This window comes from Aulonocara stuartgranti (assembly GCF_965226115.1).
Source record: "Aulonocara stuartgranti genome assembly, chromosome: 20".
In the NCBI taxonomy this organism is placed as follows: Eukaryota; Metazoa; Chordata; class Actinopteri; order Cichliformes; family Cichlidae; genus Aulonocara; species Aulonocara stuartgranti.
This window is the reverse complement of record NC_138956.1, coordinates 8,757,670-8,781,344: the sequence shown is the minus strand read 5'-3', so window position 1 is coordinate 8,781,344 and position 23,675 is coordinate 8,757,670. Positions and strand designations below refer to the sequence as shown.

The following is a 23,675-nucleotide window of genomic DNA, read 5'->3' as shown; positions in this document are numbered from 1 at the left end:
AATTTAGAAATGCAGCTTTATGATGCCAGGATGCATTTGATACCAAAGACTATCAGTTACTGGCATGAAACGATCAAATTTCATAAAGTGACATTCGAGGATCAGGATAAATAGCATGCATATGCACATATACACACACACACTGCCGCTGCACGGCCAGTAGGGGTTGTAGAAGGGCGTAAAACTAGAAACACGTTTAACACAACGATACTCAATTGAAAACCCATTTGCTAACAGCAGTGGAGGAAGTATTCGAATCCTAAACTACTCGGGTGCAAGTAAAAGCCTTCTTACAGTTACATAGATAAAAGCAACCCGTATATCATCGCCAGAGTACCACTAATAATAAAAAAAAAAGTTCTCCGTGTGGGAAAATATTTAATTAGGTTATTATTGATCGTGCATTAATGTAAAACAGGATTGTGCTGTATAGCTAACAGAGGCAATTTCTAGCTGCAACAAATGATAACTTGCATTATACATGAATCAGATTTTTAATAAATACTGAGAAATATCACAAGTACTCTGGTTGATAACAAGAGCAGTTGCCAGTTTTCTGTCAACCTGGCTCAATTACGAAGGTTGTATGTTGCACTGTGTGAGAGCTTTAATCTTGTAAGCGTTTGTTAAACATGAAGTTTCCAAAAGTAACTATTTTTTAGATTACTGAACGGGCATAAGGAAACACAGTCCCAGACTATACAGTTACTTATGGAATCTTTATAACGTGGATGGGATTTAGGTGTCACGTTATAAGAGCAATATGCCGGGAGAGAATTTTCTATGTGTGTAAACCATCGACTGTATACAGTGGACATAGGCTACAGTATCCTGAGAAATTTTAATTTAGAATTAATCCTCTTTTCAGCATGAAATCAATAAATCAATCTCTCTGCATAGTGAAGGTCAAATTATATTGATCAAAACATGCATTTAACCAGATGCATGTTTGGAACAAAACAAGGCAGATCTTTGGTGCTTGGATACTACCGGACAAAACAAGAAGTGCTGCATCTTTCTTTACAGAGAGAGAGAGAGCGCAAGGCTGCGAGAGAAACGCGGACGTGACGTCACTGTTAAGTACCCCTGTAACGGTCTATCTTCCGTCTACCAGCCAAGCAAAAGCGTGTAAATCGCTCTTGGGATTTCCTTACTCCAAACTCGCCTCTGGTTGTCACCGCGGGCTGACTTGACTTTGCACTAAGAGGTAAACCCCACCGACTTTAAACAGTGGAAATTCACGCAGCGGTTGTGTAAATGTGCCTCTTTGCTCCCGAGCTTCTCCAGAGGCCCTTGTTTACATCTCGATCCCCGGACTAGAGTGGATGAGAGGCGGAGGCACAGCGGGAGGGGAATGAGGAGGAGGGGTGGCTACCTGGCTAGCTCTTATGTTGTCAATTCTTGTTGGGGAATACATTAAAAGTGTTGCTTGAAAACTTTTGCGAGTGTGTTATGAAGGTGTTCAACAGTCGTAACTCGTCCGAGTCGTGGCTTTGCAATTGCGTGACTTCCTCTGCTCAACAGAAACCAGTACGCTAGCCAGGGAGCTAATCCGGCTAACGGTAAGTTAGCCAGCTGTTGTGTGGATTTAACTTCAGAGGCGCTTTGAGCCGAAACGCTGAAGTCCAGGAACGACCGGGTGCTTATTTGCGTAATTTAATCTCGACTCTCCGCTACCCTCATCCTCCCACAAGACCTGTTATCAAACCTGTGCTGAGTCGCTGTAATACATTAGCCTAGCAAGATGTGTGTCACCCAGTTTGCTGCCTATTTTTATCCTGGATCGGGTGGAATGCGAGCGTTCGTCTGTCTGCCGGGGCCGACTGGCAGGCTTTCCCGGCTAACCTTGTTTTCTGTCCAGTGGCTATTTACAAAGTCACATTTTGAACACCGGTGCCAGCAGTCGTCTTTGATCCCGTGTCTGTTGATCAAATCACATGTCGAAATAAGCCTACTAGAGGGGCCTTTGTGCTGTCACTGTTTTAGTTATCCTCAATGTATTTTCCGTTCAGAAGTGGGGGATTACTTTGTATTACACGGCGAAGACACACGTTTTCTCCATAAGTAAAAAAAAAAAACCGCAAGCTTCTCGCCCATATTTTTAAAAAACGTAAAGTTCTGTGCAGCGTTGGTTTTAGAAAGTAAATGCAGTTTATATAAAGCATCTGTCTGTGTTAGACCCCAGCCGATATACTGGGGGTCCAATATTAGTGGCTAGAATTAGGTAGGAGTTATCTATGCGTATTGGTGTTTATAATATGGAAGCTTGTTTCCAGCACTGATAATGAAACTTTGGGGCATTGCTCCAAAATTTGTAGTTGTTCATATCAGTTCATACCAGAACTCGAAATTCTGATATGACCTGAAATGATGGCTTAGCTGTGCCTGGCCCAGTGGTGCAAACAAGCTTGCATATTTATGACTCATAAATGAAAATGTAAAAAGTAAAGAAGAGACTGATGAAACACCTTTCACCTCTGTTATGAGTGTTATCGTTGCATACTTTGACCACCCGAAGGGACTTGTTAACTTCACTGTTGGCAACACACATTTTTGGAAACACTAACATAAACAGCTGATGATGTTCAGCAGAGCTAAACGGAGAGTAAACGCATAGCTATACTGAACAGATGCTAATGAAACATCAGGAAACATCAGGAAAGTTCATCCTTGGGAAAGATGTGAGAAGCTGAGTCATGTAAGTGTAACTGAACTATGAACCCTTGAAGTTAGGGACCATGGATTTAATCCAGTCACAGCCATTCATCTTAACATCATTTTCCTTTTTTTTGTTTTCTAGCTTGTCAGCTATAACAAGATTTAATTTTCTCATTAGACCACATTTTCTTGTAAATGAACCAAATTTGGAAACTAGCAATTGGTCTTCCTGACTTGTTGTGAGGTATGAATCCATTTAAGTGTGTTATTGAGAAATTTTCACAAAAAGTCATTGCAGGCTCTCCTCAGTGTGTGAACCACCAGGTCCTCTGTTCAGAATGACTTTAATCACGAAGTCAACATTTCATCCACACATAACGAAGACAAATTAATACTAAAATCCACCATCTACCTTCCAGTTAAAGTGTATTTAATCACATCTCACAAAGACTGTTGCCAGCTTGATGCAGTTCACAACACTCTAGGAAAGTCAGTATTGTTAACGGTCAAAAGTAATGGTGGTCAAATTCATTTGACCCAGTATCGCTATCTCATCCATCTGTGTTCCCCAAGGAAGAAGACATGTGATTAGGTTATGTGGTTCATTAGTTCATTCCAGTTTACTTCAGTTTGTCATTAAACTTTGGCACAGGCATTTTTTCATTGTTTTTTTTTTTTGTCTTTTATTTATTTAGTAACAATAATTTTAAATCAATTGGTTTGTTGGGGAAACATTTTAATCTGTGTTTTATTTATTTCCTTTTTATCAGAACACAATTTTCTAGAGATTATGGGACATTTGCTTTCTACCACATTGAGGATGATAACTGATCATTGTATTGTATTTTGACCTTGTGAGCCAATGTTCCAAGGTATTACTCAGAGATTCCTAGAAAAGATATCATGGTAGTAGATGTTTGACAGCGGTGAAAGCCCTGTTCAACCTTATCTGCAGCTTATAAGCTTTTATGTTTTCAAATATGATTTCTATTATTTTATGGTTCCTCCCTTTTTCTTTTTTCCCCCAACTAGAGTTTATTACTCAGGCTTTTTTTAATTTTATTTTTATCATTGTTTATCTGTCAATACATGTTTGTTTTGTTTGTTTGTTTTGTTTAATTTAGCTTTGCAGTATGTAATTTGTTTACAGAATTATGTAGTAATAAAAAAATAGAAGGGATTTATTTACAGTAGTCTGCAGAAATCAAGTTTATTTGTCAACACAGTCTGAACTCTCTTAGCCATGCTTTGTTGTAATTTCTTAAAGTAGTCTTCAGAAATAGTTCTCCAGGCTCCTTGAAGACATTCAAAGCTCTTCTTTGGATCTTGGATGCCTTTCATTTTGTTCTCTTGTGTCAAGATGATCCCACTGTTTCAGTAATGTTGAGGTTCGGGCTCTGGGGAGGCTGGTCCATGACTGACAGTGTTCCGCTGTGTATCAGATACTTTTCATCTGCCATTAATCGTTTTTTCGGCCTGCCACTTGTTCGTTGGTCCTCAAATTGTTTAATTTCCTCATGTTTTTGCCAATCTATGCCAGGTTTTTGGGTTATAGCATTTTGGGAATCACCTAGTTGGGGTAAAATATTATTTTTATGCCTGACAAACTGTGTTATCTTTAGCATTTTTTTTTTTTTATAAGGAAACAAATTATGTGTTTTTGTGACAGGATGCTAGTATCAAAGTGCATGCAGGTACAATTAGTTTTTGCCAAGTTGTCTGTTATGTATAGACACAACACTGGTTCATATCCTGAGTTAGGCGCCTTCTTTAATGCTTGAATGATTTGTAGGTCAGTGTTAAGAAACTTAACAAACAAACAGAAAAATCTTCTGGAAATAGTCAAGCACAAGGACTGGGTTGAAAATAAGTGAAAAAGCAGCCAAAAAAACCCCACAAAACATTCTTTGAAAGATCTTCAGAAAACCTGGAGAACTATTGCTCGAGAGCACTTTAAACAATTACAAGAAAGTCCGGCTCCTTCAAATGAAAAAATAAAGAAATGATGGGTGGCTGAATGCTTTTGCACAGTACTATAGATTATTTACGTGCTCACTAGGGCAGGGCAATATGGGTAAAAATATTTATCACAATATATATTTGAAAATTTTCCATAGTGATATAATTGATGCGAGACAAATACTTTACAACTCCACAAATTTATTAGTGCAAAGAAAAAACCCCATCAATGTATTTTCACATAAACAAGCAGCTGTTTTTTTTATGTGCATTAAAGCTATATAAACATTTAACAGTGCAAATGCAAATTCCTCACTGACAGTTTAACCAAAAGGCATTTCCAGTGGAAATTGGCCGACATATCCTGAGCATAACCATAATAGGGCTGGGTATCGTCACTGATTTCTACAATCAATTCGATTCCAATTCACAAGGTCCCGAATCGATTTGAATCGGGGAAATTGTGACTCAGACAGTCAGAAATATTATAATTCTGATCACACATCAGTACATTTCCATATTTTTTGTCTATAAAAAGAAAGCTGACACTTGCGAGACTTTATCAAAGGTGTGAGCATCGCAGCAGATGCCTTTGTTAAAGTAACTGAGGATAAAACACAGAAATCCTGGCCTGGGATTTTATAGCAGATGACCTTAAAAATATTCTGCAGTAGATCAAAAATGAAAGAAAACCATTAATCAACATATGAACATTACCTGATGCTGCTGAAGTGAAGCAGAGCAAAGTTAGAGGTTTTATTAGAGACGCAGCTAAGCGTTTTGCAATTTTGCATAATTGTAAAATTTTTTAATTTGTTCAGCAGGCCTATTGAACAGCAGAAATGAGACTTTCTTGTCGGAAGTAAGTAAAAGGAAAAAAACAGCGTCCGACAGCGCTATAAACAATGGTAGACTTGTGCGTAATAAGCAAGCGAATAATGCAGAAAACAGATTTTTAGATGTGAAACTGTTCGTGAAGTACACTGAGAGAGGGACAACGAGCTCTGCATGAAGTGTGATTTTTTTTTTTTTTTTTTTTTTTTTTTTTTTAAATAAATTTATTTTTTTATCGTGGTGGAAGCAAAACAGGAAAAGTAAGAGGGAATTCATGACGATGTTTATGTGAAGCGTAGTTTGGATCTTCTTTTGCTGCTGGTTCAGTCAATATTGTTTGGAGAGAGATCAAACCTGTAGCTTCAGAATCTAGCGCAAAAAGGACCTAAACACAACGCGCGGACCCGCCGAAACATCAGAATCATTGAGCTGTCGGCTTTCAGCCCCGACCGTGTCTGTGCCGTCGGGTGAGAAAGGCGACATCTCACTGATTCTGATCCGTCGGCGGGTCCGCGCTTTGTGTTTACATCTTTGTGCAGAGTCCGTGTACCTGCTCTCATTTACTGTTTTAGCTGTTTGGTGGTTGTTGAAATTTTGTGAGGTTTAACCTGAGGGCAAAAAAAATATTTAAAAATCGATTCAGGATTTTAATGAATCAATATCACGTTATCCAAATGGTAAAATGGCCTGTATTTGTATAGCGCTTTTACTAGTCGCTAAGGACCCCAAAGCGCTTTCCACAACCAGTCATCCACCCATTCACACACACACATTCACACACTGCAAGTGTCAGTGCCAGAATCGATTTTAATCGATAATCAAAACCCACCCCTAATGTATAATATCCACAAAACTTAGAGTCTATACACACACACACACACACACAATGCGGTAATATTATGTTGAAGCAAAGTACATAGTACTCCGTGAGCCTCCTGACTACGGTAGCCGTAACGCTCCGACGACGCATCAAGCGGTGCGGCTTCGTAGTTTAGCAAAGTCATACTAAAACATTTTTTGACAAATTTTTGAGTGCCGGGTACCACATAAAATAGGTTCGGTAATAACGACGGCCCGCTTGCATGCTCTACCAAAAAATGTGCTTTGTTGTGTATCTGACGGACGAAATCCAAACCAGTTCCACACCACTGAAGTTGCAGCATTTTTACAACCAATTCTGGTTCATCCGTTTCATTCAATGATCCGCTTTCGCTCTTCTCATTCTCCGTCGGCGCCATGCTTTTTCCACCATGTGCATATGAAAACAAAGGCACTGCGCATGCACGTTTTACCCATATTCTATCGCGATATTTCATTTTCTTATCGTTGCCTAACATTATACCGGCATTACCGTAAAATGTATGATATTGCCCAGCCCTAGTGCTCACTTCATTGTACGTGTTTACTTTGTTGAAATGGAGAAAATGGCATTAGAGACTCTCACCAAAGTAAGAAAGTCAACATTGAGTGGCTTAGTGCACATGTTGTGTCACTGTATTTTACCATGTGATAATGCAGGCATCGTCTCTAGATTTACTTATGTATTTATTGTCTTTCATGTACACAAATGGTGTTTGTAAATGAAACTTGAAGGGAGAGGGCAGGCGTGGACAAACGGCTTGTTTTGGATTAAGAAGCTAGAATTGCTCATTCTAACTCTCTCTCTTTTTTTTTCTTTTTTTTTTTTTTCCATTTTCCTTATTCAACTCTCTTTTTCCCCTTTTCTCCAGTCTTTTTCTCCTCAGATTATCCAAACAAACCTTCCAAATGAGTGACGGGGAGTGTGACTTCTTTTGCTTCTTCCGCTGCTGCTGAACGCGCTGTGTATGCGCTTCAGGCAGACAGGAAGGCACGGTGTCTCGTAGAGTGAAGTGGCACGAGAAAGTGGAAACAGGGCAGCGAGAAACGAGGAGGTGGCGCATCAGTCAAGCCATTTCAGCTCATTGGACGAGTAGGATCCGACAGGTAGGCGGGTAGTCTACCTGTCCGGGTTATCAAATCAGTCGACTGGATGTCTGTGGACATGAATAGCCAGGCGTCGGATAGCAACGAGGAAGACTTCGGGGTGAACTCAGAAGAGGAGGATGAGGATGATGGAGGAGAAGAGGAGGATCCGGGTGATATTGCAGGATACTACGACGGAGTGGCCAGTGACGTGGAGCAACAAGGCGCCGACTCCTTCGATCCAGAGGAGTACCAATTCACCTGTCTGACCTACAAAGAGAGCCAGCGGGTGCTGATGGAGGAGGTTAACACTGTGGCTGCCGCACTGAAGGTGAGTGGAGCTGCACTCTTCTCAAAAACATTGGTTTAGTGTGTGAAATCAAAATCTGAAAGGCAAAAGCAGGGTGCAAGTGTGTTTTGGTTGTTGTTGTTTTTTTGTCCCCCCCCCCCCCCCCCCCCCCCCCCCCAAGTTAGATAATTCAGTATGGGTCACCCTCATTTGTCATGCCTCATATGTCATGTTATTGAAAGTATTACAAATCTAAGTCTTTCTTGTTTACAAAGTTTCATAAGAAACAGTAAATCGCAGGTACAAAGTTATCATGGATCACCAACAAAATTGCAGTTGGGTAAATTTATCTAATGAACCAAATTATTATTTATTTATTTTTCAATTGGAGCAGAAACTATTGGAAAGGTGGATAAGAGAGAAACAGGAAATGTTGCAGAAGAGTCAAGGAAGGCATGCGGTGGCATGCAGTCTTGCATCCTTCCTCATGCATGCTTTACTCATGCAGCCCCCTTGGCTTTAAAAACAAAAGGGAAAAAAAAGAAAAAGGCAGTGTTTCCAGTAGTTAGAATTCAGCTGATGCAGACTAGCTTGTGGTATGTGTTACCCGTGGGAAAACACACCTTAGAACAATGTTTCACATGTTCATGTGTGAAAATAGATGGCACAGCATTTTTCAGGGGCCATTTACTCTGCTCCTAATGTCATTAAGATGTAGTTTTCAGCCAAAATCTTTCATGGCATGCATTTTTAATTTCTTTTTGCTATTTGGGCTGATTGGGGCCCGATGAATGTAAAAACAAAGACTTATAAGATTTTTTTTTTTTTTTTTTTTTTTTTTAACATGATTTTTGTTCTTGAGAAAAATTAGATCCACATATGAGGACATTCACTTTAAATTTCGATAGAACAGTGGCAGTATAATGTTCTCGTAAGTGGATGTCAGGCTCTTGTAGAGCAAAATTTAGTATTTTGGTCTAAATAACCCAAAATGTGATGTTCACATATGTGGACACCAGGTCCTAGGAGGTTAACTGCAAAAGACCTTTTTGAAAGTCTAGATCACAAAACTTGCTGTCAGAAGGTTCCAGGCAAACATAAAAAATAAAAAAATCACCAATACCAGTCTTTTGAACTGATGAAATGTAAAGTAAAACATTTTGACAATGAGTGAAGGTTTGATTGGAGGAAAAAGGGCGACTAATTGAAAACATCTCCTCTGCTGTTAAGTGCAGGGATGGATTTGGGCGTGTGTTGCAACTAGAGGCAGTGGATTTACTTCAGTCGTATTTCAATAAATTCTTGAAGCAATTATTAGTATGTGTTTAAAAAAAAAAAAAAAAGACAATGGCTTCAACTGCTCTTGTTGTAAAAATACTTCGAAGTCTAAAAGGGGCAGGGTTGCAGATCAAAAATCAGTGGAGAGACCTGAAAAGTGCAAGAATCATTCAGAAGGTGTTTGCAGTCAAAAACAGGCAGAAATTCCCTAAACAAGAAGTGAAAACATTTACAAACTGTGATACTTGTCAGTGGGATGCTATAAAGAACGGAGAACTTTGTAGCACTTTTGGTCTGGGCTGTAAATCTTTTTAAATCTGTAAAAGATTTTTTTTTTAAATCTTTATCCCTTCAGGTCACCTGTTTTGGGTAACATTGCTAAGTCGACAGGTTGTTTTCCATCAACATGTTACTTTGCTCACAGTTCCACACAGTCAAATTTGACAGCTGCACAGCACAACTGCAGTCCCCTGTTAGCAGAGCTGAGGCATGTGTTTTTCTTGATGGCACTAGGTGAAATAAACAAGTATGTCTCAGTGCCTTTGCTGGAATAAGTCCTAAGGGGTACTTTAAGAGTTTAAAACACAAAGACAGTGTTACATTTAAGAAGACTTGGAGTGTCTTTTCTTTATTATAAAATTGTAATGGCATTTCTTTTATCGTAAGCTCAGCTCATCAAATCTCGACATTCACTACTTTGAACGAACTGTCTACTTTTGCCACTAAGTCGCTTGTTATGTAGCAGAGGTCTTACTAAGGAGGAAACCTTTGTAGGTCAGGACCTATAATGCAGTGTTTTGAACATCAGCCAAACTTGGATCTGAGTCATTTGTAGAATTACACACAGAACTCGAGTAGCAGTCTTTCAACAAAGGGAGTCACGCACCAATCGTTTAAGCAATCTTTTATTTCTTAGAATTGGACATCATCGAAGCAACATCTCAACATCTCTGCGTCCCTTCTTTTTCCCACAGGTTGTACCGTCAGTAGCAAAACTGATCCTAGTGCATTTCCACTGGCAGGTTTCACAGATATTGGACAGGTATGTCTCCACTGCTTCTCATCTTTGCAGAATTTCTTTTACACTGTCTGTTCTTCACATCCATTTCTCAAATTTATTTTCTGCCCTTGCACTTTCTTTTCTTCACTGTTTTTATCTCATCATCTTCCTGTGTAATATCACTCTGCAACTGCCCCCCCCCCCCACACACATTTTTAGTTCGCTCTGACACTCTTTTCTTTTTCATTTTGTGTTGTTTAAACTGCACAGACTAGATGTTTGTTTTGTTTGTTTGTTTGTAGTTGTTTTTTTTTTAAGCCCATCATTTTTTTTAACAACTTATGGCAGACGGTATCAAAAAAGTTAATAAACTTAAATTACAGTTACTTTTAGTACTCATTGATACTTAGTAACACATTCGACTTGATATCTCTTCAGGCATTTAACATCCACTTCTTTGTTGATCAACTTTAATGTGCTGTTGAGTTCCTCATTTGACCTCTGCTTTCCACAGATATAAGTCCAACTCGTCTCTGCTCTTGTCAGACGCTCTGGTCCAGCCCAGCAGCACGTGCAAATCAGTCACTGTGAGTGGGGTATAATCATTTGTTGTCACTGATTCAACTCTGTACTCATATCTGCATCAAAGTAACTGTGATTGTAATGCACCAGATAATCCACTTGTACTAACACAGCTGATCAGAGTACTCTGGCTTTATATTAATACGTGAAATTTTGTCTTTATTAAATCTTTATTTAAAAAAATAACTTCTACTTACAATAAACTTCTTAGCTCAATGTATTTTTATTTTCTTTATTGTCTTTTAATGTGTATTTGTTGTTTTAAACGCACTATATTAATAAAAATGACCTTTGACTGCTCTTGTCAGAAACTTTGAGCTTACTAACAAGCTCTCTGGTTCATCAGGCTGATAATCTCGATTTCTGTTTCAGGCCCCTCAGTCCCTCCAGTGTGGTGTGTGTCTACAGGTCGTACGGAGAGACTCTCTGCTGGCACTGCCCTGCCAGCACTCCTTCTGTAAAGCATGCTGGGAGCAGCACTGCACCGTACTGGTCAAAGATGGCACGGGAGTGGGTGAGTACACAGCAAGCGTGTTTGTAACCATCTCTCTAGTCATCAGAGCGGTTATTAGAGTGGGAGTGAGTCACAGTTTGTTTGATCAGAGCTCCCAAACGTCTGTTCAAGAATCTGTATGTCTGCACTTTGTATATTTATGCGCTGGTATGTGTATTTGTCCACTAAGGGTTTCATCACAGTTTCAGCCTCTGATCTGCCTTGCTTTACTGCCAAACCAGCGTAGTTTGCAGAGTGGTGTTTAATTTGCGCTACATCAGCCACCCAGCAATACCATGTTTACTAACAGAAAACACTGCAAATCCCGGATGTCCATATTTATTTGTGCTTCTGCACGTGTGGAAAATTAAAGAATGTCTTTGGACTTGGAAGATAAAGGTGGTGTAATGTGACCTTTTGATGATTTCCATCTGGTGTGGAGTTAAACAGGCAGACATGCTCCTGCAGAAGCCTCATTTATCAGTGTGTGTCTGTGAAAGAGTGTGCTTGTGTCAGCAGGATGGCAGATGGGTGTGTGGGTGTGTACATTGATCGTTTCTAAGTTTTTTTTGAGCATTATACTGTAGACCTGTGCCAGATACCTTTCTTTTCCATGAGCGGTTACTGCTGCTCCTCACTGTTACTCACTCAGCAGACGAAAAAGAGAAACCAGTGTAGCCGCAGGACGAGAGGAAGACCTTACACTCTGACAAAAAGTTGGTAAATCTAGTTACAAACCTATGTTAGCAACAACTAGATGAAGTGAAGCCTGACGATCGCTCCTGTGACTGAGAGAGGTCAGACACCTAAGCTGAGATCCAAATGATCAGAATAGTCCAATATTTGGGTTCAGCTCTTGTACATTTTATGTGTGATAAAGTGCATAGTTTACCAGGCTCCCTGTAGCTGCATGTGTGTGGGAGTGCAAATGCTTTAGCAGTGAAATGTGTGAGGATGTTTGTGTGCACGTCCCTGTACTGCCTTTAACAGTCTCTCTGATAAAGTCAGTCCATGTAACCAAGTCCTTCTCAGTCTGATAAGTGTCTCTATGTCAGCTGCACTAAGGAAGGGTCTGTGGTGACAGATGACCCCAGTCTAGTTGTAGGTCAGTGTAACACAAGAAACCAGCTTACTTAGGCCAAACATGGCTGCAGTGGAACTTTTGGATGGCTGTAATTAAATTTAAAGAGTGGGTTTATTTGTACTATTAAGCACACAGAGGTGTTAGAAGTCACTGTCTACATCTTATTTGTCTCGCTGTCTGTGATTTAGGACTGTAATAAATGTGCATGTGTCTGTGTGTTCAGGTATCTCGTGTATGGCTCAGGACTGTTCCCTGCAGATGCCAGAAGACTTTGTCCTGCCACTGCTGCCAGGAGAGGAGCTCAAGGACAAATACAGACGCTACCTCTTCAGAGACTATGTCGAGGTCTGTGACAGTCTCTGTGTTTGCTCAGATACTGTGTCAAAGTCTGCATGTATAGTGAATGAGAAGCATCTGGAGAGGCAGTGAGAACTGAGTTGGCCTATTTGTGTTTGCTTTGAATCAGTGAATGTTGAATCAGTGAATGTTTGAATCAGTGAATGGATTTAAAGATGGCGCCGGTGAGGTCGGCTGCCGTCACGACTGCTCCGACCACTTTTTCTTTGTCTTTGTTTTTTAAGTTAGTTTTCAGCGTTTCTAAATCGGCAAAATCACCACCATTGGGTACATTAGGTATGACAGTGACACTCTTGTTTCTATTGGTTTACAATGTACTCACAATTCGAAGTTTTTAACTCTGGATCCGAGCTGGCCGAGTGAGATCTTGAGGGAGAACAAAGGGAAGCGGCGGCGGCCTAGAGGGAAGCGAGCCGGCGTCAGGAACAGGCTGAGAGCTCGTGCACACCGCACACCTCTGCCTAGCATCCTGCTCGCCAACGTCCAGTCACTGGAGAACAAGCTTGACGACCTCAGGGCCAGGGTAAAGTTCCAGAGAGACATTCGGGACTGCAATCTCCTCTGCTTCACCGAGACATGGCTGAACCCAGCGGTGCCGGACCACGCCATCCAGCCGGCCGAGTTCTTCTCGGTTCACCGCATGGACAGGACACGGGACTCGGGGAAGTCAAGGGGAGGCGGCGTGTGTTTAATGGTGAACAACAACTGGTGCAACAGTGCGAACGTTGTTCCTCTCACACGCTCCTGCACACCAAATCTGGAACTACTGTCCATCATGTGTCGTCCTTTTTATCTACCTCGGGAATTTACATCGGTCATTATAAGTGCCGTTTATATTCCACCACAAGCGGACACGGTCACCGCCTTATGCGAGCTGCATGAGGCACTCACACAGCACCAGACACAACACCGGGACGCTGCGCTTATTGTGACGGGGGACTTAAATAGCGCCAACCTCAAACGCGCAGCGCCGAACTTTTATCAACACATCTCCTGCCCCACCAGAGGTGAAAGGACACTGGACCACTGCTACACTACGGTCAAGGACGGCTACAAGGCACAATCCCGCCCTCCGTTTGGCAAATCTGATCACGCCGCCATCTTCCTCATGCCAAAACACAAACAAAGGCTGAAACAGGAAGTTCCGGTTCAGAGGAAGGTCGCGCGCTGGACGGATCAATCGGTGGCCGCGTTACAGGACGCACTCGATGACGCAGACTGGGGCATGTTCAGAAACAGCTCCGACGATGACGTCAACGTGTTTACGGAAGCGGTTGTGGGATTCATCGGGAAACTAGCGGATGATACCGTGGAGACAAAGACTATCACAACGTTTCCCAACCAGAAGCCGTGGGTGGATAAAACCATCCGCGACGCTCTGAGATCCCGCACCGCTGCCTACAACACGGGACTCACGACGGGGGACACGGACCCGTACAAAGCCGCGTCATATAACGTGCGGAGGGCGGTGAAAGAGGCGAAGCAGCGCTACGGGAGGAAACTAGAGTCACAACTCCAACAGAGTGACTCTAGGAGCCTGTGGCGGGGACTAAGGACAATAACGGACTATAAAGCACCAACAACCGGTATGACGAACGCGGCCATGACTCTGGCAGACGAGCTGAACACTTTCTATGCTCGCTTCGAGGCTGCAGCTAAGGACTCCAACAATGCTAGTGTTAGCGGCGCTAACGGCTGCAGACAGGAAGATACTGCCAGCACCGGAAACGTGCTCGTCATCTCCGAGCATGAAGTAAGGAGAGCCTTCAAGAGAGTGAACACCAGGAAAGCAGCAGGACCAGACGGCATCCCAGGTCGTATCCTAAGAGACTGCGCATACCAGCTAGCTCCTGTGTTCACTGAGATATTCAACATCTCTTTATCTCAGTCGGTGATCCCCACATGCTTCAAAGAGTCCATCATTGTTCCTGTCCCGAAGAAACCCCACCCTGCTTCTCTCAATGACTATCGCCCTGTAGCCCTCACCTCAGTAGTGATGAAGTACTTTGAACGCCTGGTCAGAGACTTCATCATTTCTTCACTACCAGACACACTGGACCCACTACAGTTTGCTTACCGTCCAAATCGTTCCACAGACGATGCCATCTCTCATCTCCTCCACACATCACTCACTCACTTGGACACTAGAAGGGGGAATTATGTTAAAATGCTCTTCATAGACTACAGCTCTGCATTTAACACCATAATTCCCTCCACACTCACCACCAAGCTGGAGCATCTGGGACTCAGCTCATCTATGTGTCTGTGGATCTCCAACTTCCTAACTGGCAGACCACAGGCAGTAAGGATGGGCGGACATGTCTCAGCCTCCACCACTCTCAGCACTGGAGCCCCCCAGGGGTGTGTTCTGAGCCCCCTGCTGTACTCTTTGTACACATATGACTGTGTGGCCACTACCAGCTCCACCACCATCATCAAGTTTGCTGACGACACCGTCGTGGTGGGCCTGATCTCTGATAACAACGAGACGGCCTACCTGAAGGAGATTAGGAATCTGGAGAACTGGTGCCAGAGGAACAACCTCCTTCTAAACGTCAGTAAGACAAAGGAGCTGATAGTGGACTTCAGCACTAAGCAGGAGAGGAACTACCAGACCCCTGTCATCAACAAGTGCCCAGTGGAGAGAGTGGACAGCTTCAAATACCTCGGAGTTCACATCACGCAGGACCTGTCATGGTCCTGTCACATCAACACCGTGGTGAAAAAGGCCCGTCAGCGTCTCTACCACCTCAGACGCTTGAGAGACTTCCAACTGCCCTCCAAGGTGCTCAGGAACTTTTACTCCTGCACCATAGAGAGCATCCTGACGGGAAACATCTTAACCTGGTTCGGGAACAGCGCCATGCAGGACAGACGAGCTCTACAGAGGGTTGTGCGGTCAGCTGAGCGCACCATCCGCTCCGAGCTCCCTGACCTGCACTCAATCTACAGCAGGCGGTGCTGGACCAAGGCCAGGAAGATCATGAAGGACCTCAGCCATCCCAACAACAGACTGTTCTCTCTGCTGAGGTCAGGAAAGCGATTCCGCTCCCTGAAGACCAACACAGAGAGACTGAGGAGGAGCTTCTTCCCGCAGGCGATACGGTCTCTCAATCACACCACCACACAGTACTGACCCACACATACAGTTCTTACACACACTGGACATTCTGGACATTGTTTCACTTCATTACTTAAATCACGCTGCTGTTATTGTGTATATGCTGCTGTTATTGTGTATAAATTTATTTATATTTCTTCATACATTCTTATATAGTTCTATATTGTGTATTTTGTTGTACAGTTATTTTATTTTCAACTTTAATTTATATATTTTATCTTATTCTCCCTGTTAAATTTACCCTTCATTCTAATTTGTGTTGTACAGTTATTTCATTTTTAACCTTAATTTATATTTTATTCCTTCCTAGTTAAATTTACCCTTTTTAATTTTTCATATTTATTTCCTATCTTATTCATAGCCTTTTCCTTTTTTGTTTTCTTTAGGTCACGAGCAGTTGTCCAAGCATTTCACTACATATCGTACTGTGTATGACTGTGTACGTGACAAATAAAATTTGAATTTGAATTTGTTCCACACACAGCGTGAAATCTGACTTCTTTCCTGTATATATGTCTGTCTCACCAACTAGGTATCTTTGTTAATGCCAATTCTTATATCTCAATCAGACAGTCATTTCCAGCAATCATTCCCTCAGATGATAAAGAAATACATCATCAGTTGAAATTAATTACCAAGGTTGTCTTATGTCAGATACTTGTGCCTACATTGGAGGTGAATTCATTAATTGTCTCTTTGTGCTTTCTGCAGAGTCACTTCCAATTGCAGCTGTGTCCAGGTGCAGACTGTCCCATGGTCATCAAAGTGCAGGAGCCACGGGCACGTAGAGTGCAGTGTAGCCGCTGCAGTGAAGTCTTCTGGTAAGTGACACATTGAAGTTACAGTAAGAATTTCACACAAAGTAGATTATTCATTTCTTTTGCTGTCTAATTAAAAGTCTCATTACTGTTGTTTGTTTGTTTGGGAGGGGGGTGTTGTTGTTTTGGATTTTTTATTTTTTATTTTTTATTTTTTGTGCTGGCTATAAATCCTGCTAAGTTAGTAGAATAACATGCTGCTAAAAATAAAAACAAGACAGATTACTATTATTTTCTCACAGATTTCACTGAAACTCTGAAACTTGATTTTAAATATGTTTTTATCGAGGCTCAAAACATTAAAAACTTGCACATTTACAGATATGCACAGAGCTAACAGTCTTTCATGAATTAGTAAATTGGATCATTGTTTCACATACAGAGGTTTAACTAAAAATTATCCTCCGAAGTTTTTCCCCTTATGTGACTTTTTTTTAAATTATTATTAAAATCTTTATTTTATGAATCCAAAAGCTATGGGGTGAATTATTTGCAGAATTTGTTACTTGTTCAGACTTTATGTGGTGGAATTATGTCGCTACTGTAATTGGTTCATATTGTTTTTCCTGAGAACTTTACTCAGTTTTAACTTCGGTCTGTTTTTTATGTCACTGTAATCAGTGAAGCTTATCACTGTCTTTGTTTGTTATCTTTTCCTCAGTTTCAAATGCCGTCAGATGTATCATGCACCCACAGACTGTGCAACAATTAGGAAATGGCTGACCAAATGTGCAGACGACTCAGAGACTGCAAACTACATCAGCGCCCACACTAAAGATGTAAGAACATCTGCATGTAAACACACTGATATGCGCATGTACTGTAACTGTTGCTTGCACACACTTGTGCGCCTGCACACCTACTTTCGTTTTGAACTCTCCGTTGGTCACAAATCTTGCACAGTTTGAAAATGTAATTTGTATAAACACTGCAGATTTTCAGCTCGGAGTAGGAAGTTAAGAGCTCTGTTTGTCTTCTAGTGTCCTAAGTGCAATATCTGCATTGAGAAGAATGGAGGGTGCAATCACATGGTGAGTCAGAGCTGAAATTCACACTTTCCCAGAACACAGGAAACACTAAAAATACATTCACATTCTGAGAGCTGCTGTCCTCAGCTCTAATCATTTGCCACTTGCGTGAATCATTCCAGAAAGATGTTACTTATTTGTGTTTGCTTTTCATTTATTAAAGTCTCTAAGCTGTATGTGTGACAGCATTGTGTTCATTAGTCTTGTGTGATCTGCCGAATGGCTTTGATTCACGGTCCTAGTGAATCTTAAATTGTGTTTTCAGGTTTCTGGTTCACTAATTTGACTTCCTCCTCTTTTTTTCTTTCTTTCTTTGTTTCAGCAATGCTCCAAGTGCAAACACGGTAAGTTGGCTGTCTCAAAATGTCACACCTCTTCTATGATTCAGAGGAGGATTCTGTGGAGCAATTTGCATCCATCTGGGATAATGATTGCATTTCCAAGAAATTTCCAGTCACGGCTTGCTACTATGTTCTTGAAAACAAAACGTTAGAAGCTGCGGTTTGGCGGACTAGCAGACACGGCTTCTTCTGAGCTACTCCAATTATCAGTTACACAAAAATGTGGTTAAATCAATCTGTCATTCATTGACATAACAATATATTATCACATCATCCTCTTTAGACTACTAGAAATAAGAACTGAAGTTATAATTATGGCTTTTTTTCCCTCTCTCTTTTTTTTTTTGGTTTACTTGTGTGTACTGTGAAGTCAACATGTGCTGTGGAGAGTCCATAAATCTGTTTTGTTTTTCCTCTTGTGAAAGACTTCTGCTGGATGTGTCTTGGAGACTGGAAGACCCATGGCAGTGAATACTACGAGTGCAGTCGCTACAAAGAAAATCCTGATATAGTCAACCAGAGCCAGCAGGCTCAGGCCAGAGAGGCCCTCAAGAAATATCTCTTCTACTTTGAGAGGGTAAGCTGTTTTTCCGTAGAAAGGCTCCAGGTTAAACAAACCTGACTTTTTATGTCCTGTCTCCAAACACTCTGATACAAACCTTTTTTTTTTTTTTTTAATTTCATTTTCTCTGAAGTTTTATTGGGTTGACAGCTTCTTACACTGTCAACAAACCTACAGTTTTAGACAAGAGGGAGCTTAACATTGTATAAAAGCTTTGTGGGACATTGGAAATTAAAAGATTCTGCACCCCATCTAAAGTGTCGTACTGCTAGAAACAAACTAATATTTAATTTTTTTCCCACCAGTGGGAGAATCACAACAAATCTCTGCAGTTGGAAGCTCAGACATACCAGAGGATTCAGGAGAAGATCCAGGAGAGAGTAATGAACAATCTGGGAACCTGGATCGACTGGCAGTACCTGCATAACGCTGCAAAGCTACTGGCAAAGGTACTGTGACTGCATGCATGCATGGGTAGTGAGTTACAGAGGTGGAAATGCAGAAATGGGGAAGCAGATGCACATAGGGGAAAAAAAATATCAACCGTGATCTATTTATTCATTTCCTTTGGGCTGAATCACAGTTGCAATTAAGTTTGAGCTGCAAATAACTCAACATCTTTGATTAACTAGAATTCACAAACACACTGAGCATGTGGTCTCCCGGCATATCAGTGTAAATGTGCAAATACACTTTTAACACTGCACTGATCAACTGGTTCCTTTCTGCTTTTAAAGGATTTCAAAGTGAAAATCTGCTTTGTAACATGTCTATGAAAATGCCTCACATGCAACATATGTGCTGCTTGGGTTGAGTATATACAGATGGTGATAAAGTTTAACTTTGTGATGCTTAAAGTTTTTAAATCAAGGTTTCACAAATTTGAGTTTTTGTGTGCAAAGTAAAATAACTCAAGTAAGCCTGTGCAGTGTTGTGATTGCATGTTGTCTTGTTCCTAGTGTCGCTACACACTGCAGTATACCTACCCTTACGCCTATTACATGGAGTCGGGCCCGCGCAAGAAACTGGTGAGAAACAAGCTTCAATAAATGATCTAATATCAGCTGTGATTTCAGTGCCTTCCTTTTACTGTCCTACCACTGACTTTGTATCTGTTCAACAAATGTAATTGTGACTTCAGTCAGATTTCTCTTTGGGTGAGGGAAGTGATTCTTTTGACCTGACGTTTGTGTTCCTCCATGTGTCCTCTGTAGTTTGAGTACCAGCAGGCCCAACTGGAAGCAGAGATAGAAAACTTGTCGTGGAAGGTCGAGCGAGCCGACAGCTACGAGAGAGGAGGCGAGGGGGAGCTCAGCGCCAGTGACAGAGGGGTGAGAGAGTATACTAAACAATGGGAGGGAGGGGAAATGCATTAGGTGTGTAAGACAGGGAAAACTACAGGATGAGCCATGGGAATCTGTTGCTGGTTTCATTACATCCAAGTAATGACAGCACATGAAGCATGGTGGAGTATTTATTTGTTGTTGAGTTGATTCCCAAGTAAAATAGGTGACTTTTTGTTTTAGGCAAGTCCATGGCTCATTAATTTGATAAACAGTGGATCTCAGACACAAGGGAATAACTGATCCTACTGAGATCCATTAGATGGTTCAGTTCATTGATGAGTTTTGGATTTCAGTGTTTCATATGATTTTTATTGACAGAAAAGTATTGTTTTTTTAAATAATAGTGAGTGATTTCTTTTTCTTTTTTTTTCTTTCTTTTTTTTTTTTCTTTCTTTTTGCAGGATCTGGAAAATCAGATGCACATTGCTGAGCAGAGGCGACGCACGCTGCTGAAGGATTTCCACGACACCTGAAGCTCCATCGCGACTGCAAAGCACCAGCATCTTCCTCTTTACTTTCTTCCTTCCCTGCCTCCTAACCTTTACTTCCTTCCATGACCACGCCTCGGTGCAGTCATACTTTACCCCCTCCCTCCTTTTGCTTCACTGCACTCACTTGTTTGCTTCCATCTTTCCCTCCCCCTCACTTCCATAAGGCTGCAGGGCCACAGAGTGGCACGATTGTATCAGCCGTACCTCTTCATCATCCCCACCCCGTTTACAGGTTTTTGCCTCAAAGCATCACATTTACCGCGGTTACACTGGTTTCAGCATTTCAGATCTGATCATGTAGGTCAAAGCTCAGAGGTCTTCTGCCAGCTGCTTTGCTTTTTATTTGTCAGTAAACATAGAGACACTGGCACCAGCACCTGAAAGCAGAGTGAAGCCTTATGAAAAGAGAGCAGAGCTGCTTTTTGCAAAAACTTGCTGGTGACCTTTTGTGGCATAATCTCTAGTCAAACTGCCATGAATGGAGAAGCTTGTGTTCTGATAGAGATGAGGAAAAGCTGGGAAGAGGATTTTGTTTCTTTTATTTATTTTTTTCTTTAAGCAGAAGGTGCAGATGGGTGGTGTTACAGCGACCATAATGGCTAGATTCCACTTGATGGTAGTTGCACATGCGAAGCTGAAATTTAGTTTCCTCTCCAGATATTTTTTGGGGGAAGAAAACACTGAGTGTAGAAGTTCTGTTGTTGGGGTTTGTAGTGCATCATCTTCTCACTGTTGGAGAGTGATATCTTCAATGATGGGTGCCACAGCCCTCTCATATGATGCAAGAACCTGCATCATGCTGGAGGGAAGGTTTCATTTCTTTAACAAACACTTGTTTGAACATTCACTTCTTTAGATTCAGTCACTAGTTTTTTAAAGTAAACACACCTTCCCTCCACTGTTTTGTCTTTTGCTCCAGCAACCGCTGCCAGCAAAGAGTCGTTATGGCCGAAGTAAAACTACCGAATCGGTCCCGTTCTGGTCTCCGCATTCTGATGCTGTCGCTCAGTTGTGCTCAGCTAATCTAGATCCAAGCCGGCGTGATCCCTTTCTATTGCAAATCTAGCATTAGCACCTCCGCTGATCAGATCATGAAGTTGTTATGAAGCTGTGAGTGTAATCTCTGCCATTTACACACACTACAGCACCTCCCACTGACATGGCATGCACACGCCCACACACTCACGCTCAAACACTCCGCTGCAGAAAACAAACTGTTAATTTTTCTCCTCGTCCCATCTCATGCTCTCCTCTTTCTTTTCCATCATCCCCCTATACTTTATTTTGCCCTCGTTTTCTCTTTTTCCTTTCCCTGCTGACATTGTTCACTTTTCTTCTGGAAAATGGCTCTTCATAGATAGATTGTTTTAAAAAAAATTGAAAAAAAAGAAAATACCAAAAAAAAGCTGTAATTTTCAACGGTTGTACATTAATACAGAAATAGAGTTACTGAGAGAGTTTTTAAACCGGATCCTGTCTCTTGTGTGTTAATTACAAACACCACTTCACACAGAATTTCACTTAAAGGTTTAAAGGACAAAAAATCAAGTTGTTTTGTTTTGTTGTTGTTTTTTTATTTTAAGGAATTTTAATTATTTTAGTTTTTTACTAAATGAAAGGAGAGTGATGCGGCGCTGATGCGGACGCTGCACCGGTCCGTCGTGGTGAAGAGGGAGCTGAGTGTAAAAGCGCAGCTCTCAATTTACCGGTCGATCTATGTCCCTGCCCTCACCTATGGCCACGAAGCTGTGGGTAGTGACCGAAAGAACGAGATCGCGGATACAAGCGGCGGAAATGAGCTTCCTCCGAAGGGTGGCTGGCCTCTCCCTTAGAGACAGGGTGAGACGTTCGGCCATCCGGGAGGGGCTCAGAGTAGAGCCGCTGCTCCTCCACATCGAAAAGGAGCCAGCTGAGGTGGTTCGGGCATCTGACAAGGATGCCCCCTGGGTGCCTCCTGGGTGAGGTGTTCCAGGCATGTCCCACCGGGGGCCCCGGGGCAGACCCAGGACACGCTGGAGAGATTATATCTCTCGGCTGGCCTGGGAACGTCTTGGTATTCGCCCGGATAAGCTGGAGGAGGTGGCTGGGGAGAGGGAGGTCTGGGCCTCTTTGCTTAGGCTGCTGCCCCCGTGACCCGGCCCCAGATAAAGCGGAAGAAGATGGATGGATAAAGGAGAAAATATGATTGAGTTAATGATCCATCCTTAACAAGAAGTTGCACTCTGATTTCTAAAAACAAACAAATAAAACATCTGAAATGGATAAATACACTTTGTTTTTATAGACACTGCCAGCATATGGTGTCTTACTGGAAGAAGGCAACTGCCATCAGGGTGTACACTGCAAGCAAGACTTGTTTGTGGTCAGCCACAATGTTGATGTGTGGGGTACGTGTCAACAGTTCGATGAATCCAATCCACTGACCTTTTTACCTCATAGCTATCATCAAGGTTATTTGTGTTACAGTAGCACTCCTGTGGGCCTGGAACGTTTTAGTACCTGCTTCCAAAACAGTAGGAACCTCCTAGTCACTTGCTGCCTATTATATCTCACCCTGGGGTGACACAGCAACCAGGTAATGTTACCTCACCTGCCAGTGATTTCAGTGACATGATTGATCTATATAGGACTTAAGATCTAAATTTTTTTTCCCTCACACTGTGCTGTCAATGTGAATTAGAGGAGTCTCGTACACAGCAGGGGATGGCTGTAACTCTGAAGGTAGAGGATAATCTGCTAACAGGAAGTTTTGATCGACTAATGGTGGTTCAATCCCTAGCTCCTCCAGTCTTCGTATCAAATATCTTGGGCAAGATCCTAACCCTAAGTTGCTCTCTGATGCATCCGTCAGAGTATTAATGTGTGTGAGAATGTTAGATAGAAAGCACTTAGGCATACAAAAAACAATGCTGATGAACGGGTGCATGAGGCGTGTTGTATGAAGCACTTTGAGTGCGCTCAGAGAGTAGAAAAGCGCTATATAAGAACAAGTCCATTTACCAGAGGTCATTCCTACACCTGCAGTGTGTCATTATTTTGTTTCCAACACAGTCATACCGGTAATAAAACAAAAAAAAACAACAAAAACCTTTTTAAGGTTCAAAGGTTTTCTGTATTGGTATATTTAAAAAAAAAAAAAAAAAAAAAAAATTTCTGATAAATGCAACCTCAGGTAAACTAATCTTCTAATTATTAGGAAAAATACAGAAGGTAAGAAGGAGTTTGGCGTCCCCAGGACATGGACACCTTGCAGTCATTGAGTCAACAATTGCCTCCTCTGTATACCAAAGTATTCTAGTGTAGGATGTGAGGTTAGACACACATCAGTGAGAATACAAAGTGCAGCAAACATTCAGTCCATTAACACAAAAACAAATAATGCTGCTAAACAAAAGCTTCAGCTGAGACTGTAGCAGGATCTTGTAACATGACTGATCACAAGCACAGCAGCTAATCTACAACAGACTGACTGACAAAATAATCAAGGTGC

General features: G+C 41.7%; 1 protein-coding gene across 2 annotated transcripts; it reads left to right on the top strand.

Moving 5' to 3' along the window:
* The first annotated feature begins 1,063 nt into the window (after positions 1 to 1,063).
* Positions 1,064 to 21,656, top strand: arih2 (ariadne homolog 2). Of its 2 annotated transcripts, none has more exons than XM_082519651.1 (15): positions 1,064 to 1,207; positions 7,182 to 7,726; positions 9,937 to 10,004; positions 10,477 to 10,549; positions 10,917 to 11,058; positions 12,345 to 12,466; positions 16,311 to 16,420; positions 17,079 to 17,196; positions 17,398 to 17,448; positions 17,768 to 17,789; positions 18,212 to 18,363; positions 18,654 to 18,797; positions 19,308 to 19,376; positions 19,563 to 19,679; positions 20,096 to 21,656. In XM_082519651.1, the coding sequence occupies exons 2-15, from the start codon at positions 7,463 to 7,465 to the stop codon at positions 20,165 to 20,167; spliced, it is 1,524 nt and encodes a 507-aa protein (XP_082375777.1). In that variant the 5' UTR covers positions 1,064 to 1,207; positions 7,182 to 7,462; the 3' UTR covers positions 20,168 to 21,656. The 2 variants fall into 2 exon arrangements, with proteins under 2 accessions (XP_082375777.1, XP_082375778.1); XM_082519652.1 differs by lacking the exon at positions 1,064 to 1,207 and adding an exon at positions 1,372 to 1,562.
* Positions 21,657 to 23,675: the final 2,019 nt, after the last annotated feature.

Coding starts and splice junctions, on each gene's coding strand:
- arih2 (XM_082519651.1), top strand. CDS start 7,463: ATGTCTGTGGACATGAATAGCCAGGCGTCGGATAGCAACGAGGAAGAC. Junction 17,197..17,397: donor TCAGCGCCCACACTAAAGAT/GTAAGAACATCT, acceptor TTTGTCTTCTAG/TGTCCTAAGTGCAATATCTG. Junction 19,680..20,095: donor TCAGCGCCAGTGACAGAGGG/GTGAGAGAGTAT, acceptor TTCTTTTTGCAG/GATCTGGAAAATCAGATGCA.